The sequence below is a fragment of the Euprymna scolopes genome, chromosome 21 (genome assembly GCF_053919585.1).
Source record: "Euprymna scolopes isolate OS-2025 chromosome 21, ASM5391958v1, whole genome shotgun sequence".
Taxonomy (NCBI): domain Eukaryota; kingdom Metazoa; phylum Mollusca; class Cephalopoda; order Sepiida; family Sepiolidae; genus Euprymna; species Euprymna scolopes.
The window spans coordinates 71,002,306-71,018,969 of NC_136502.1; the positions used below are offsets into that span (position 1 = coordinate 71,002,306).

The 16,664-nt window shown below is 33.3% G+C and overlaps 1 protein-coding gene across 1 annotated transcript in view; it reads right to left on the reverse strand.

Annotated features, from left to right (window-relative positions):
• LOC145243011 (uncharacterized) overlaps window positions 1-16,664 on the reverse strand; it is a 148,232-nt gene that overhangs the window by 33,802 nt on the left and 97,766 nt on the right. Inside the window, exons 6-7 of the mRNA XM_080106129.1 lie at window positions 6,371-6,498; window positions 257-332 (exon numbers count right to left, since the gene is read on the reverse strand). Of these exons, the coding sequence (XP_079962255.1) occupies window positions 257-332; window positions 6,371-6,498 (204 nt within the window). The remainder of the gene's footprint in view (window positions 1-256; window positions 333-6,370; window positions 6,499-16,664) is intronic.

Genomic DNA, 16,664 nt, shown 5'->3' on the forward strand with positions numbered 1-16,664 from the left:
CGCTTGATGTGAAATAGCAATAGACGGCCGTTAGGGTTATGGTTGAGGCTAATCGTGATGATTATAATGTAAATAGTTTAATGGGAAACACATTCATGATAGCATACAAAGTTCGCCTACTTTTTCAATGATATTTGGTTTAGTATTTCTCTTTGTTATTTTTGAGTAAACGAGCTCTAGTTATTTAATAATGGATATGAGGTATTTACTGCTATATTTCGAAGGAAAATGTGTGGGTAACCGATAATATTTTTACCATGGGAAAATCGTTTTTGTGATTGCCTTGTTCGATGCATTACACCTTTTCACCTCAATGAATTTGATAATTGGATCTGTAAAGAGAAAACAATTGCAAGTAAGACGAATGATGATGATGATGATGATGATGAAGTCTTCTTATTTTATAATGAGTTATTTCTTTAAAATTGCATAAAATATTGAGATATTTAACTATCTCATTCTACAGTTCTTGACTTTTCGTCTTTCATTCTAAAACACGCAGTACAAATATATTTATTGATAAATAAATGTCTTATATTCATATCACATTTTTTCTAAAACAAAAAAGGAAGCTAGAGAATTAGTCCTGCTTATAGAAAAAAACAAAGAAATATGTCAAGAAAGAATTTATTAAATCAACAAAGTGCCATTAATATAAGCTACTGCCGAATCCATCTCACTCACCATGACTTTTATTGCGTGTTGAAATATGCCTGGTGTTACTTTTGAAATATATCAGGAATATCGAAACTACTACTAAAATTAGGGAAATTAATGAATTCTCATCACTAGCCAATATATGCTTCTCCCCATCCCCACACACCCCCGGTCGCATATTTTTGCAATGTTAGGAGGATTATATAAGTGTGAAAGGACTACATACAATACTTAAAGCAAAATAAATGGTTTGGCATTATTACATCGCTAATGTTCACCCGTTAATTAATTGATTCTTTGAATCATCGCTTATGTTTGAATGTTTTGAAAAAATGACGTGAATCTATGACATCGTGCCAAAGCTATAATTATTTTGTTATGATAATATTTTAATATTTTAAAATCAAGGAGTTGACCTCACTAGACCTCTGCACACCAGTGATATGAAATCTAGATTCTTATTTTAGTGGAATAATTCGTGGGAGTGTGTATACTAAAGAAAAAAGTTAGAAAATTAACGAATTCTACCAAATGAAAAAAAAATGTGTTTTAATGGATTGAACACACGATGTAAAGTAAACCTTAGAATATACAAGAATGAATCCAGAACTGTTCACTTAGTGAAAGCTTCACTTAGTGAAAGCTTCACTTAGTGGAAGGAATTCGAGATTAGAATGGTATGTAGAGCAATAATAACAAATATTAATCAATAACCTCTGTGCCAATCTAATAAAGCAACCATTTTTAGGTGAAATTCGAGTTTGTTCATTAACATAATCGATAATCCATAATATAACAATTCTCTAAGCGGTTGTCTATCAACTTACGACAACTGTGTGCAAAGAGATACAAGTACATGTACAGCAACAACTTTTGAAGTTTATGAATGTTTCTCCCATTTTTATCTTTTTTTTCTGTTTTTTATTTATACCCTCGATAATCATTTATGGTCCTTTGACCACGTTTTTAATCCCAGGACTTCCGAAATCGGAGAAATACAGGGGAGACAAATGACCAAAGAGTATGAGGTGTTATCGTTGAACCAATCTAGACCACATAGGGCAGAATTGTTTCCGAAACGAGTGTGGGGGACAAGATACCGTTGCTACTATTGCACCAGGTCAGTCAATACATGTGCCATTGCCTGTGGTTTATGTGGAAGTTGACGGTGTATGACGCTCGTCGACAGCAGGTGTTCCCAATCCATAATTAGTGCGAATCGACGCCGGATGTGGAGTGGTTAACGAATAAGAATTTGGATGATTGATAATGTCCCAAGCTTTCTGTGGAGTTGGAACTGTCGATCCTCGCGGATGGGTTTTTTTTTTTTTTGGCTTAAGTAAACATTCTGGTACCTCATGGGAAGCTCCTCAGTAAGGACCTGCTGTATGAAATCGATGCAAATGACGGTGGCAAAAAGTTGGTGTGTCACTTCTGGATTTACAAAAGGCGTATCTTGAGATCTACGTCGACTAGATTGATTCGATGTCTGGTTATTTTAGTGTTTTGAGAGCGGATTTGTGTTGTATTCATTAATGAAATATTCTGGGTCACAAATACGTAGCTCTACGGTATAGACCAATCCCATAGGTGGGAGTAGAGGGTGAAACGATAAAATTGTCGCCTAGAAAAGATTAAATGATTCCATTTCCGGATGATGAAAACCAATTTTATTTGTTGCGGACCATTTACTAATTGGTTAATTGTATACAAATACCGTATCTGAAAGTGACACAATGTTCAACAAGCAAGATTGGAGACCCATCGCTGTACAACTAATGCTCTCTACCGGTCCAAGTTATGATAACAGGACCATTGCCAGCACCTTCAAAATGCATCGCTGGATTGCTACGAATAACAGACGTGCTCAGGATGATGAAAACAAAGTTTCGAGTCACAGTTACGGTCTTTGGTATAGTTTTAAATGAGGGCCACATCATGCTACCTAAATCTTCGAACTCGGCTTGAAAGTCAACACCAAAATGTACCTGGATGTGCTGACGAGTGTGGTGACCTCCTGGTACAATCAGGTGACTGCTGGCAGACACTGGGTGTGGCCACAGTCTCGCCGCTGGCCCACAATTCGAAAGAAACCCATGCTTGGTTTCAGAAGGAGTGCTACGACTTTGTATCTTTCTCTCACTGGCTGCCCTCCTCCTCCTCCGACCTAAACCCGCTTGATACTTCGTTCGGTCACACATCGAGAACATCACCAACATGATCTCCCACAACACCAAAGCTAATCTGATCGTCGCCATCCGCCGAGTATTCGCCCGCCGGCGCTTGTGGAAAAAGCATGCTCCCAGTTCCAGACTCGTATCAAGACGATGATTGAGGCTGAAGGCGGCTACATTGCATAGATGTCAGCTCTACTATATAATCAAGTTACATGAATTGATTTTTTCAATAAAAGTTTTAAAATAAAGCTGTAGTGTTGTTATCTTTAGAGCAGCATTTTTATCGTTCCATCATATAGTAATGCATATAATATTTTCTGCTTCTAGTTTTTTGGTAGGCTTGATATATGCTCTGGTGTTAAAAAAGTACCACACTTGAAACTTTGACTATTAACCCTCCCCCATATATATATATATATATATATATATATATATATATATATATATATATATATATATATAGAGAGAGAGAGAGAGAGAGAGAGAGAGAGAGGGAGAGAGAGAGACTGACGATTTTTCGGGTAAATTCGACACACTGTTGTCAAAACTTCCAAATTGACACACTGTTGTCAAAACTTCCAAAAATTCGACACTCTTTCAAGTTGACTTGCACACGACTACATACGTAGCACGCCTTCTTCTAACTCGTTCCCCTGTTAGCTTCAGGTTCGTTTTTATTCACCTGTCTCATTTGCATAGAAACGGCGACAGTCTACATCGCTTATATAACCGTCAACAATAAAACCAACTGGGTGTCGCCATTGTAGCCTTTCTTTGTTTTTGTTATACGACCGACCCTTTGAAGCACGTGCACATGCTAGCCTAGTAAGTTATACTTTTCTCTACGGCATCACATATGACTTTTTCTTATATCCCATTCCATATCGCATGCCGTCACGTTCCCGAGCTTTCTCCCAGATCGACAGGATCAGATTCTAAATCTATTTCTGACCACAGTTTTCGATGATTGTATAACAAATACTCATGGCCCACCAGAGAATGCTGATCGCATTGTGATAATGGTAGAAATCACTCTACTCGACTCCAAGCTGAAGGGCCATCACTCAAGACGACAAGGTATTATAAGAAGGCTGACTGGGAAGCCATAAGAGATCACATTCGAGATCCTCCATGGTGTAATATTTTTTCTCTTCCTGCAGAACAGTGTGCAAATGAGACTACTGAATCGTTCAAAGCAGCAATTGAAGCACACGTCCACACACGTAAGTTCTTTAGCAAACAACACTCTCCACAATCGCTCTTCTCTGATTGTGCATCTGCCATATATTCAGCCAACTTATAAGACATACGTCCAATAACAAATAGGCAAAAATTTGTAGAAGCTGGAAGGCATGGGGGTCCGATCTTATCTCTGCTATACTATTTTTAAAAATGCTCAGGTTGCTCCGGATCTCTCAAAACTCAACAAATTCATTATTGAATCTTGCTTTCATGATTGCTGGAAAATTGCTTCTGTTGTACCAGTTTTTAAGAATTTTAGCGAAAGAACTGATCCATTAAATTATCGCCCCATTAGTCCTCTCCCTCTTTTCACCCAAATCTTTGAGTCCTTAATCCAGCAAGCACTAGATAATAAACTTCTTAATTACTAACACCTGAGAGTATCCTGTATTTCTACAAAGCTACTATTCGCCCATGCATGGAGTATTGTTGTGCCCATTTTAAAAGTATTTTAATGGAAAGTGCTTGGATGAATCCAAATCACAAGCACCCTATCGACGTAAATACTCCTGACAAACCCGACAAGCAGCAAAATCCCACCCTTACACTGTAGAGATCGCTAGATGCCATAAAGCGTTCTACTCAAATAGCATCTTCCTTCAAACTGCTAGACTTTGGAAGTCCTTCTTGGGCCCCTGCTTCCCTAACTGTACTGACATGTAGAAGTTCAAGTATAATGTGAACAAACATATCACTGCCAACTCCCTACGTAATATCCCTGCAAATCTGGCCCCAAATAATAACCCTTGCGACTTAGTGGCACTGTGTCTTGTTTGGAGTAAAAGGGCACTAAAAACCTCATGAGTCAATACTAGTCCCTTCTTTAAAAAAAAACTGAAATCCTCAATAAAATGAAAAATAATAACGAATTTTACAAAATTGCATTTTTAAAAGTATCGTAGTTTCCTAATGATGGAAATAGGATTGAAAAAATAAAAACAAAAAAGGAAAAAACAAGGAAATATTGCTTTATTTTTCGATCTACTTTCTATCATTAGGAGATCACGTGACTTTTTAAAATGCATCTTTTGTAAAATTCGTTTTTTCCCCTTTTATTGAAGATTAAATCTTTTTTTAAAAAAGAAAGTACTAGTAATGTTTGACGAGGTCTTTAGTTATTCATAACTAATTGACCGAAACATTGTCATGATTGTGCAGTTATATAAAAATGTTTATTTGAATATAAATAAAAAAGTATATATATATATATATATATATATATATATATATAGAGAGAGAGAGAGAGAGAGAGAGAGAGAGAAAGAGGTATGCTTCTTTGTATATATATATATATATATATATATATATATATATATATATATATATATATATATATACTAGCAGGCCGCCCGACATTACCCGGTCGTAAAATACGCTTAAATATGATATTTAATGTATGCAGATTTCTTATTTCTTATTATAGAGCCAATTCTCTATCGATTATTATATTGTACCCAACATACAATAGTGATTTTAAATTAAAAAGAAAATTACTTGGGTGCAATCAGCTTCAATTGAAACCAAAACGTTTAGTGCTTCAGACATAGTTGTTACTGTTTGCGCTATTGTCAAATGAATAAGTAAAAATTGATATTTAACTGACTTTAATGTGTAAATGTATATTTGCGCATGCGTACAGGCGCACCTTAAGTTGACTTACGCCTGCTAAGTTCCAATTTTTTTCAATTTTGACCCCTTAGCAATTATTTTTACTGCCTAAAGACCAAATCAGATGTGTACCACAGGTCCAAATCCCCTATACATCAAGCTTCAAGTCTATAGACCTAAAATTGGAAGAGGAGTTTAGTAGACACTTTTCCTCAGGCAGACAGACAGATAATGTTATATATATATATATATATATATATATATATATATATATATATATATACAAGGAGCCAAAAGTAATGTCTCCTATTTTATATATCATAAGCAAGGATGCGTCATAGCATCATTGGATTCCTAGCAAAAGGGCATTTATAATAGTCGTAACTATGTAGAAAAATAAATCCTGGAACACAAAAAGTCGCTAATTTTAATGGTAACCAGTTATTTCTAATATCTGTTCGCTTTAATTATTTCACAAATTATTCATTTTAATTTTGGGGAAAATTCAATCCCCAAAAGGGGCAAAATAAAAGAAAATATATCAGTTAAGAAGGAATTCTCCTTTTCAGAAAGCAAAGATACTCCCTTTGATCCGGTCCCAAGGGCGAGAAAAAACAGAAAGGTGTCCACAACGTCACTTTTGTGGCTGGATAAAACCTAAAATCGAATAGAAAAAAAGTACTCACTCATTGACTGGGCCTTCAGCGTTATTCTATCACCAATCTGTACAGCTGATTTAACCTCCTGTGAATTTTTCTCAAATACTATTTTTGCGGTTGCGTTTGGTTTTACAGGTTGTTTCTTGACCACTTTACTAAAGGTAAAAGAAAGCAAAATTTGCAATTCAATTTTCAGTATGTATTTCAAATTGTTCAATACACTGTAGAGACATACAATAATAAACATAAAATCCTGAATGACTCTCAATTATTTATTATCTCTCTAGCAGGACCCGTTAACCAGCGTTGCCCGGTGGTAGCATGCCCCCCCCCCGCGTAAAAAATTTAAAGAACAGCTATTGCTTTTGTTGTTGGCTAACCCCCAAACTCCTCATGTTTAAAATGGCTTTCAGAATAGACACCCCATTTTGTACTTGCAGTGGGGTTGTCACAAAATTTGCTGGGAAGTTCAGAGTATTTCTCAGAACATGGTTCAGGATAAAGTTCAGGGCAAGGTATTTTTGTTGGGAAGACGGGAGTTATGATAGCAAAAAACTATCGAACCCTGTGTCTCTTAAAGGGAACTGAATTCCTGTAGTTACCTGTATGTTACCAAGTATAAATGTAAACGCTATTTAAGAAAGTCATCATTTTAAGTAAGCTGTAAAAGTAAACATTATTTTTTATTTATTTTATTACATTTTCACCCCAAACAAGGCACATTGCCACTTTGATGTAGGGGCTACTATCAGGGGCAACATCTACTGAGGTACTATGTAAGGATTTGGGCAGCAAGATGTCTGTTCACGTTACACGTCAGTACAGTTGGGGAAGCAGGGACCTGGAATGGAATTCCAAAGTCTAGCGGTCCTCGGGAAGAAACTACTAGAGTAGAAATATCTTTTACATCTAGGAATCTCTACTGTGTGAGAATGGGATTTAGCTGCCTGCCGGGTTTGTTGAGGGTGTTTACGTCGTGGGGGCACAAGTACTTGCAGTTCGTCAGAGCATTCTCCATTAAAATACTTGTAGAACAGGCAGAGGGATGCAACATTTCGTCGATGGGACAGAGGCTGAAGCTTAGATGACAGTTCAGGGCCTATCAGGTTTGCTACTCTCTTTTGAACCTTGTCTAGGAGCGAGAGACTTGTAGCAGATGCACCAGCCCAAATATGACAGCAATACTCCATACATGGGCGAATGGTGGCCTTATACTACAGGATACTTTCGGGTGTTAATAATTTTCTAGCACGGTAGAGAGAGCCTACCTTCTTTGCAGCGGCTCTGGCAATGCTTTCAATGTAATTGTTCCAACTCATGTTTCCTGTGAACGTTAGGCTAAGGAGTTTGAAAGATGTACTCTCAGATAAAGAGTCGTTGGCCATTGCTATTGGTGGTAGAGAAGGTTTCTTGTAATTATTGAAGGAAACTAGTTTAGTCTTGGCGGCATTGAATGTGAAAAAAAAAAAAAATGAAAGAATACAAAAATTATCCGCAGAAGTCAGTATCGAACGTGCAGCGGAAGTTTAAGAAGGAGTTGCGAAGAAGGGAAACGCTTTAACCTAATGCTCCATGAGTAATGTACGACGTTACGAGCCTCGAAATGACTTATTTAAACAAATAATCACTGAAAGTGACTCGTTTGGTAGATATCAATAAGTTGCGTAATGTAAACAGAAGTTTATCTGCTGTAGCTTAACTTGGACAATGTTTATAAAATTTAATGATAAAACAGAGTGTTGCGGGGGCCGAATTTCGGTGGCAATCGACCCTACAACTAAAAGACGACACAGGCAAAAAAAGACCATGACAAAGAAGAGATGACAAACGCAGTAGGTACTGTCATGAACGAATTTCCGTTCAGGTTTATTTTTCAAAAAGAAGCTGAATGGTGGTAGGAGGCTGAGGGTTGGAGTCCAGCTGGTGTTTGAACTGACACGGCTACGAGGTCGTTGCCAGTGGCTACACGGAACATGTGCTGGCTTGACAAGCTGGACTGCTGGGAATCGAACGCATTGACGGCGAGTGGCTGCGTCTGCTGCTGCTACTGGGTTCGGCTATCAAGTGGATCGACAGCGAGAGGTGCTAGGAATTGAAGTGGATCGACGGCGAGTGATCGCTATTGCTGCTACTGGGTTCAACCGTTGTCGAGAGGTAGCCTGAACTGTTCTGTGAAAAAGAAAGCCGCTGTATTTATACTCGGCGGACGTAGTTGTAGACACCGAGGCTTGCAGAGCTAGTCGTCGTTTTCTTTCTTGATTTGTGTTTTTTGTTTGTGTCTTTAAAGTGCTGTAGGGAGTCATCTGTTTGAGGTTTATATTCATGTGTCATATCAAATTCAAGCTGGAAAAGTTTTGAATATTATTCTTGCGGGAATTGTACTATTCAGAGTTTCACGGGATAATTATTCACGTCGAAGTACTTATCGAAAGGGCCGTCAGCTGTGGTTTTTACGTTTTGAATTGGGATCCTTTTTTGGTGAACGGTTTCTTTTAATGAAAACCGTGACAAGAGCACCTGCAATATTTGTTCTCAAGAACGATATCTATGTTCAAAGTAAACGTACATGTTATTTTTAATAATCATTGTGTTAAATATTAAATGTACTAAGTTCGAAGAAAAGAAACGAGTCTGTACTGCCAAAATAGCATAATCAGATGTTTTATGTTTTAATAAGTGGGCAGGATTGGAGTTTAGATGGCGATTAACCTCGAACCCAAAACAACCCAAACAAAAACGAAAGGGACACAAATATTGATTCACCGGTTTGTATCTATGGAAACAGTGATCATATCGTTCAGTTTACAAATAAGCTGAACTTATTTTTCGAAATAAAACAGAAATTTTTTCTTTTATTTTCAACAATATTCTAAATTTCTTTTAATATTGACCTATTTTAATATTAATCTTTTTCTTTATTAAAAACGTATCACTAAAAAGGTGTATCGCAGTATATTTTTTAATAGCATTTTTAATTTAAATCCAATTTTAGTTATAAAAAACTGCTGGAAATAGAAAAAAATGTAGCAGATGCAAATAGACCTCTTTCTTCTCGCACATATTCCTCCCTGATTGAGTGATGTGGCCATACACTGGCCAATCAGAGGAGTAGCGCATGAATATTTTTAACCCCCAAGGACCTGACAGCTTCCGGTCCTGAGAAGAAAAAACTCTCTTACTCCACCAGCTTTCGAAGGGACTAGACTTTTCGCCTCTCTGCTCCTATTAGGTATCAGACGACAGCCACCGGCTGTAACTACCTAGTAAGCAGTGAAGTCCCGAACCTTCTTTCCTTCCTTCCTTTCCTCCTTCGAGTTTAATCGTGGCCTTCGTTATAAAGATGGCCGGCCAGCTGAAAAAATGATGTCATCGCCGAGGTCCCAACAAGCAAGATATGTGGAACTCTTGACTGTCAATAATGAACAGTAATTTTTACAGACAGCGTTACAAAACTTCAAAATTGGATTAAAATAAAGAAATAAAGAAAGAACACGATGATTTATACTGAAACTCATCTAATATTAATAATAAAAAAATAATAAAAAAAAACACAAGTTGTTTGTTTAAGTATTATAAGCAATTGAATATTTCGTTGTATTATAGATTTTAAAGATTAGAATGCGTTCTTTAATTACTTATAAATTACATTAAAAAAAAATGAAGGAACACGATTTGATTTGTAGTAAACTTGAAGTTTATTTGATATAATTAAATGAAAATTATGCATGTAAGATTATGAATATTTGAAGCAGAACACAAGCAAAATATTTGATATGAGTTAAGACAATAAACAAATATTAAAATTAAACTATTTTTTTAATCAAAATGAATTTTTTTTTAATCAAAATGAATTTTTTTTTTAATCAAAATGAATTTTTTTTAATCAAAATGAATTTTTTTAAATCAAAATGAACCACAATCAAAAAAACAATATTTTTAAAAATCGAAATGAATTTTTTTTTAAAATCAAAATGAATATTTTTTTAAATCATTTGAACAATATTTTTTTAAATCGAAACTGAAAAACGAACGATGAATTAGTTTAACTGAAAAACGAACGATGAATTAGTTTAACTGAAAAACGAACGATGAATTAGTTTAACTGAAAAACGAACGATAAATTAGTTTAACTGAAAAACGAACGATGAATTAGTTTAACTGAAAAACGAACAATAAATTAGTTTAACTGAAGAACAAACGATAAGTTAAAATTAAAATCAAACAAATAATGTTAGTATAAGCAAAGTTACTAATGCAGAAATATTTCAAATATTAAATACATCAGACATTATACAAATCCATTGTGGAATTTAATTAAAAGTTTGAATTTTTCTGAAATTTTTTTTATTAATGTTGTCATTCTTGCGACAAAAATTATTTATGAGGGAATTCGAAGAACTCCATATGAGCATTTTTTTCAATTTGTTGTATAGGGTGACCCTCATCACACGAGCCAACATTAAATAAAAGATGTTGATCAGCCAAAATATTTAAGGTTATATACATGGCTAATTTTCTTTGATGAATAGAATGAAAGAAAGAATCGCATTTGGTAAGTTTATTTATGACTATATAATTATATAACACAAAATTATTAGTTGTATCATTTAGGTATAACAGCGAACCTCTGTTAATACCCTGAAAGTAGCTGTTTATTTCAGCTATTTCTTCAATAGTATCTCTCCCAGATATTAAGTTTTTGCAACTATTGTATTTCAATTTTTTAAAAAACTGCATGACAGCAATAGCCTGCTAAGTATAATATAACAGGAAGTACTGCTTTGCACCGATTAATATCATCTTCTGTTACATCTATGTTAAATTTATAAACATCTAACTGTTGTTCTGTTGTCATTTCATCCCAGTTAGTTTCTTGTAAATTCTTCAAATCAATAGTTTGGTTATTAAGTGGTAAACTCAATTTTAAAACTGATAACATTCTAAGTTTTTTTTCACATTCATACACTTGACGTATCGATATATTATACTGATCCCCGCTAAGTTGCCGATACTGGCCAAACTTTGCCTCAAGGTTATCTGTCTGAAACTTTCCTGGTAATATATACACCATGTTCAGTTCTCTAATGCAATATTTAGTTAATTCTAAAATTGCGTAAGTTGTATGGTGCAAAGCAGTATATGTTTCCTTTGTTAACTTACCAGTTCTTCCAGGTATGCTATTCCAAGTTTCTAACCAGTCACAGAATATAGAGAGAAATCTGTAATTATCACCATTTAATGTAAGTGGATTTGCATATTTATTACGAAGCTGAAAACCTTTATTTGGTGTTTTCACATTCATTATTGTCCACCAAATATAAAATATTTGTATGTATTCTGCGATTTCTGCATAATTTGGCAAGCATTCCTGTTTGCCTAAGGTTAGCAAACCTTGAATAGTATATTCGCTGAAAATTTGCAAAACCAAATTAACATTTTGACTTTCAAAAGTAGTGGGAGAAAGCGCCTTTGCAGTCAACTTATAACAATATTTTAAAAGCGATTGAGATTCTATCGCATAAAGTTTATGCAAACTAGAAAATGGAGCATTTTGGATGTTATCCAATTCATGATTTCCATTATAACAAAACTTTGGGAACATCATGCATTTACTTTCATCTTTTTGGCCAAGCCAATTGTTTCTAATGCATTTTAGTATATGTACTGAGTCGAATAAGAAAAAAAGAGGTCTAGACGTTATAAATGGATGTGGATAGACAATTGAAAGCTTTGCTGGGCTACAAAAGAAAGCCATGGCTTTTTTATTTATTGCATTATTATCTGTTATAACACATAATACTCTAAAGCCTATCTCCTCTAAGCCAATTATTAAACGTTTGATTATGTCAAATAAGTTCTCAGCTCGAAGACATTTAGTTGGCATAACATGCACAACATCCTTATATTGTGAGAATACACTGCTAAGCATAAAAGCAAATGCACTTGTGGCAGGTTCATTGCTGTTGTTAGCTAAACCAACAATATTACCACCTTTATAATCAAGATAAGGTTTGAGATGTATTTCATCAATAAGTAAAGATACTGTGGGGTCTTTCGGCATTAGTAACTTGAATTTATTTTTAATATACATGAGGAAATTGTTATGTTGTTCAATTACAGGATTCATAGACATTGATAAGGTTAATCTCCTGATAGTTGAATAACATGGTAAAATCACATTTTTAGTGTCTCTTAACAGTCTGTACTCTCTAGAGGAGCAGTTATATAAATGGCGGCCGACTCTTAAGCACGGTAAGTTCGGGAAAAGGTGTTATAAATAATAAACTAGAAAAAATACTGTTAGAAATTCGCTCAATATATATTACCGTGACATAGGTTGACATATATTCGGTGTTTTTTAATAGTATTTTGTCTAGTTTATTATTTATAACACCTTTTCTCGAACTTACCGTGTTTAAGAGAGAGTCGGCCGCCATTTTGAATTTTCCAATACATCGGTAAACACTGCATGTTTTTCGAGCTGAATAAACATATTACATTGAATAAAAACACAAAAAATATATCCAGTTTGGTAGAAAAGTAACTTATCTTGCCTTTGATAACATTTATTTGTTATATATTTGTTTTTTGACAACTTTTTCGAATCTATGTGTACAGTAATACAAACCCAAAATTACATGACAAAAAAACGATAAGATAGAAAAATAATTATTAATGAACTTTTTTTTGTTGTTGTTGACTAAAATAGTCATAAACAGTTTTTGGTAAATATGAAGAATTACTTCACCTTGGAAAATTCCTTTATAATTCCTAATTTTATAGATTTTTGAGGTCGCTGTAAACGAAAATAACATTTAAAATTAAGGCAAATGAGTAGTTTCCAAGAAATGTTAGTTAAAAAAGTGGGGGATCACTTTTCTATAATAATTTAACGTAAACTGACCATCCACTTTGTGGCCACTATTTACCCTCGGAAAATCCTTTAAAATTCCAGGAAACAAGTAGTTTTTTTCTTTTTAAAAATATATTAGAAAATACTCGTTTGCCTTAATTTTAAATGTTATTTTCGTTTTCAGCGCACCCGAAAACTTATAAAAGTGGTAATTTTAAAGGAATTCTCGAAGGTGGAGTTATTCTTCATATTTAACCATTTTTTTAAAACATTAATAAATTCATGAAGTATTGCTCAGTAAAAAAATAATTAACCTAAAGAAAAAATCATGTTTCTTATTTAAGATTATTTCACCACATAACAAAAATAACATGCAAAATCATTTTTTTATATCCATATTTTCAGTTTGTTAAAATACGTTAATAATATAAATTGTAACACCACGAGTGAACGCGCGTTTTTTTTTAGTTTAGTTTCATATTATATATATATATATATATATACATACATACATACATACATATATATATATATATATATATATATATATATATATATATATATATATATATATATATATATATATATATATATATATATATATATATATATATAAGTATTTTTTAAATTTTATCTTTCTAGCTTTAAAAAAAGTTGTAAAATTTTATCAGCCGGCATAATTTATTTTTAAATATTGAAAAATTTCAGGAAAATTAATTTTTGCTAGAATTTTAAAACGTGTGTCAACAGCTTAAAAAATCGTCTCTTCAAAAGAACGTGTTATGTCTCGCATTTTCCTTAGTTTTGTATGCTGTAAAAAATTTTTTTTAAATATTAGCAATTTATTTGAAGCTTCTTCTTTTGAATGGTAAAAAACTTAGGATGATAATCTTGAATTAAATTATAGTTACATCGTGTTAAATACAGGGGGAGCACGTTAAAACTTACTTTGCTGAATGGAGATGGTGTAAAATCTTTTCTTCTTACTGCATTAATCCATAGACAAGATAATTCTTTATTTTTCGGAAATGAAAATACTGTAACTTTCGGTCCTTTACGATAATTTCCTCTGCAATTCGGAACGATGCACCGTGAAGGCATTTTAATAAAAAAAAGAAATATTACAATACGTTACGATATCTACCGGTGACAACAGTTGGTTGCTTGAGTCAAGCAATGCTTGACACCGGTAAAGGGACTATCCGTGATGACGTCAGCAGATTAAATTATTTTTGCCCACCGGCCATCTTGTCTTTTAAGACGGTCTTGGTTTAATGCCTTTTTAAATAAACCTTTTCCTTGTTAAATTATTTTATTAGGGAGTGCCTTAAAAGCACCAAATAATAATCCCTAAAAAAACCCTGATTTTTTTAAAAATTAGAAAACGAAACAATGTTTATTTACATTGTAAACATATAGAAATATAACTTTTTATAATTTAAAACTTTTTAAACAATACGAACAGAATTATTCTGGTACTTTTGCAGAATTGGTGGGGGTGTTTTGCAAGTATTCTGTACTTTTACCTTACAATTTTTTTCTTTTTTTTACAAAGCAATTTTTTTTTTTTTTACAAAAACACATATTGTTCACGGATGCATTTTATTATACGGGGAAAGACTTGCCCCTTTCCCCTTTTTCGCCACATGAATTCTATCGTGTGTATCAAATATTGTCTTTCCACCTTTCCTCACTTTTTTTTTTTGCAATGAAACCATAACCCTTCCATTGTTTGGGTATGTATTGAGGGATCATGTGGATCAACGATGTGTTTTTCATGAATTATTTCATCATGTTCGTACTTCAATCAAATTGGTGCACACTATAGGCTGATCATCCATCCGATAAAATTCGTGGGTAAGATAAAATTCGTGGGTAAGATAAAATTCGTGGGTAAGATAAAATTCGTGGGTAAGATAAAATTCGTGGGTAAGATCCATGAATTAATTATCGGAAATAAGGTGTCTCTATCTCTGCTATCAACTCTCGTGATGTTGCACAGGTTGGAGCCACGTTCGACGGCTCTAAAAACCCAGACACCATTCTTTACCCTTCCTCTGTTGTATTTCCATTAAAAAAGTACGATTCATCAATTTCTACTTCTTTTGGTTGATTCGTTTCTTCATCAATCCCACCCAGCATGATGGGATGATTGGCGAGATCTTCCTCACAAATTTCACGGATGAAATTTGACCATGTGTGTGTCGGCGTCATCTATTTCTTTTCTCATAATAGACTTAACGGAGTGCACAAATATCACTAAAATTGAATTTAAATTAATATTAATGCCTTTTAGCGATACATTTTCATTAAAGAAAAAAAATTAATATTAAAATAAGTTAGTATTAAAAAGAAATTTAGAATATTGTTTAAAATAAAATAAAAAAAAAATCTGTTTATATTGTTTTATTTCGAAAAATAAGTTCATCTTATTTGTAAACTGAACAATATGATCACTGTTTCTATGGATACAAACCGGTGAATCGATATTTGTGTCCCTTTCGTCTTTGGTTTGGGTTATTTTGGGTTAGAGGTTCATCGTCACCTAAACTCCAATACTGCCAATAAGTGTATAATAGGTAACTCTAACGCGTGTCACAGTTTTAACCCCCCCTCATACATAACACCATGTAACTGTAATTTAATATTATCATCCCAACTTTTTTACCATTTAAAAGAAGGAGCTTCAAATATACTGTTAATATTTTTTACAAAGTTTTTACAGTATACAAAAATAATGAAAATGCGAGACAAAAATCGTGTTTACATTATCGACGCTTTAAAACAACGTTCCTATGTAGTGACGTTCGTGAAGCCGTAGACATACCCATGTTTAAAAAATTTAGAAAAAATCAAATAATTGTCATATTTTCCTGAGATTTTCGATATTTATTCATTATTAAAGAAACTTACATAATAAACGTAGGTTTCGTTAAATACGTTAGAGGAAATATTTTATTTTAGGTGTTATACACCCACCCCCATATTTCATGTTACGAAAACTAAACAAAATATATGTAGGTTCATAAAAATTTCAACATTTTTACAGCTGAAAAGATCAAATAATTTTTTAAAAAGTTATATATATATATATATATATATATATATATATATATATATATATATATATATATATATAATCCGTTATTTATTTCACTTACTTAATATTGCAAATAAAATTGGACATGAAATCAATATTATTATGTTAAAAAAATACTTTTTCTTGATAATTTTCTTCTCGGTAATATAATATGAATTATAACAAACAAACAAACAATAAAAACAGAATTCTAAAAAAATAATTATTTAAAAATATCGTGAAACTCGAATTTAACGTGTAAAAAATATGTACAAATAGCGCAATATCAAAAATACATAAGCACTAAAATTTGGGTTAATTTAATCTACCTACTAAACTTTAAATGGGTTAAATTTAATCACGTTGTTATTGAAAATGTAATCATGCGA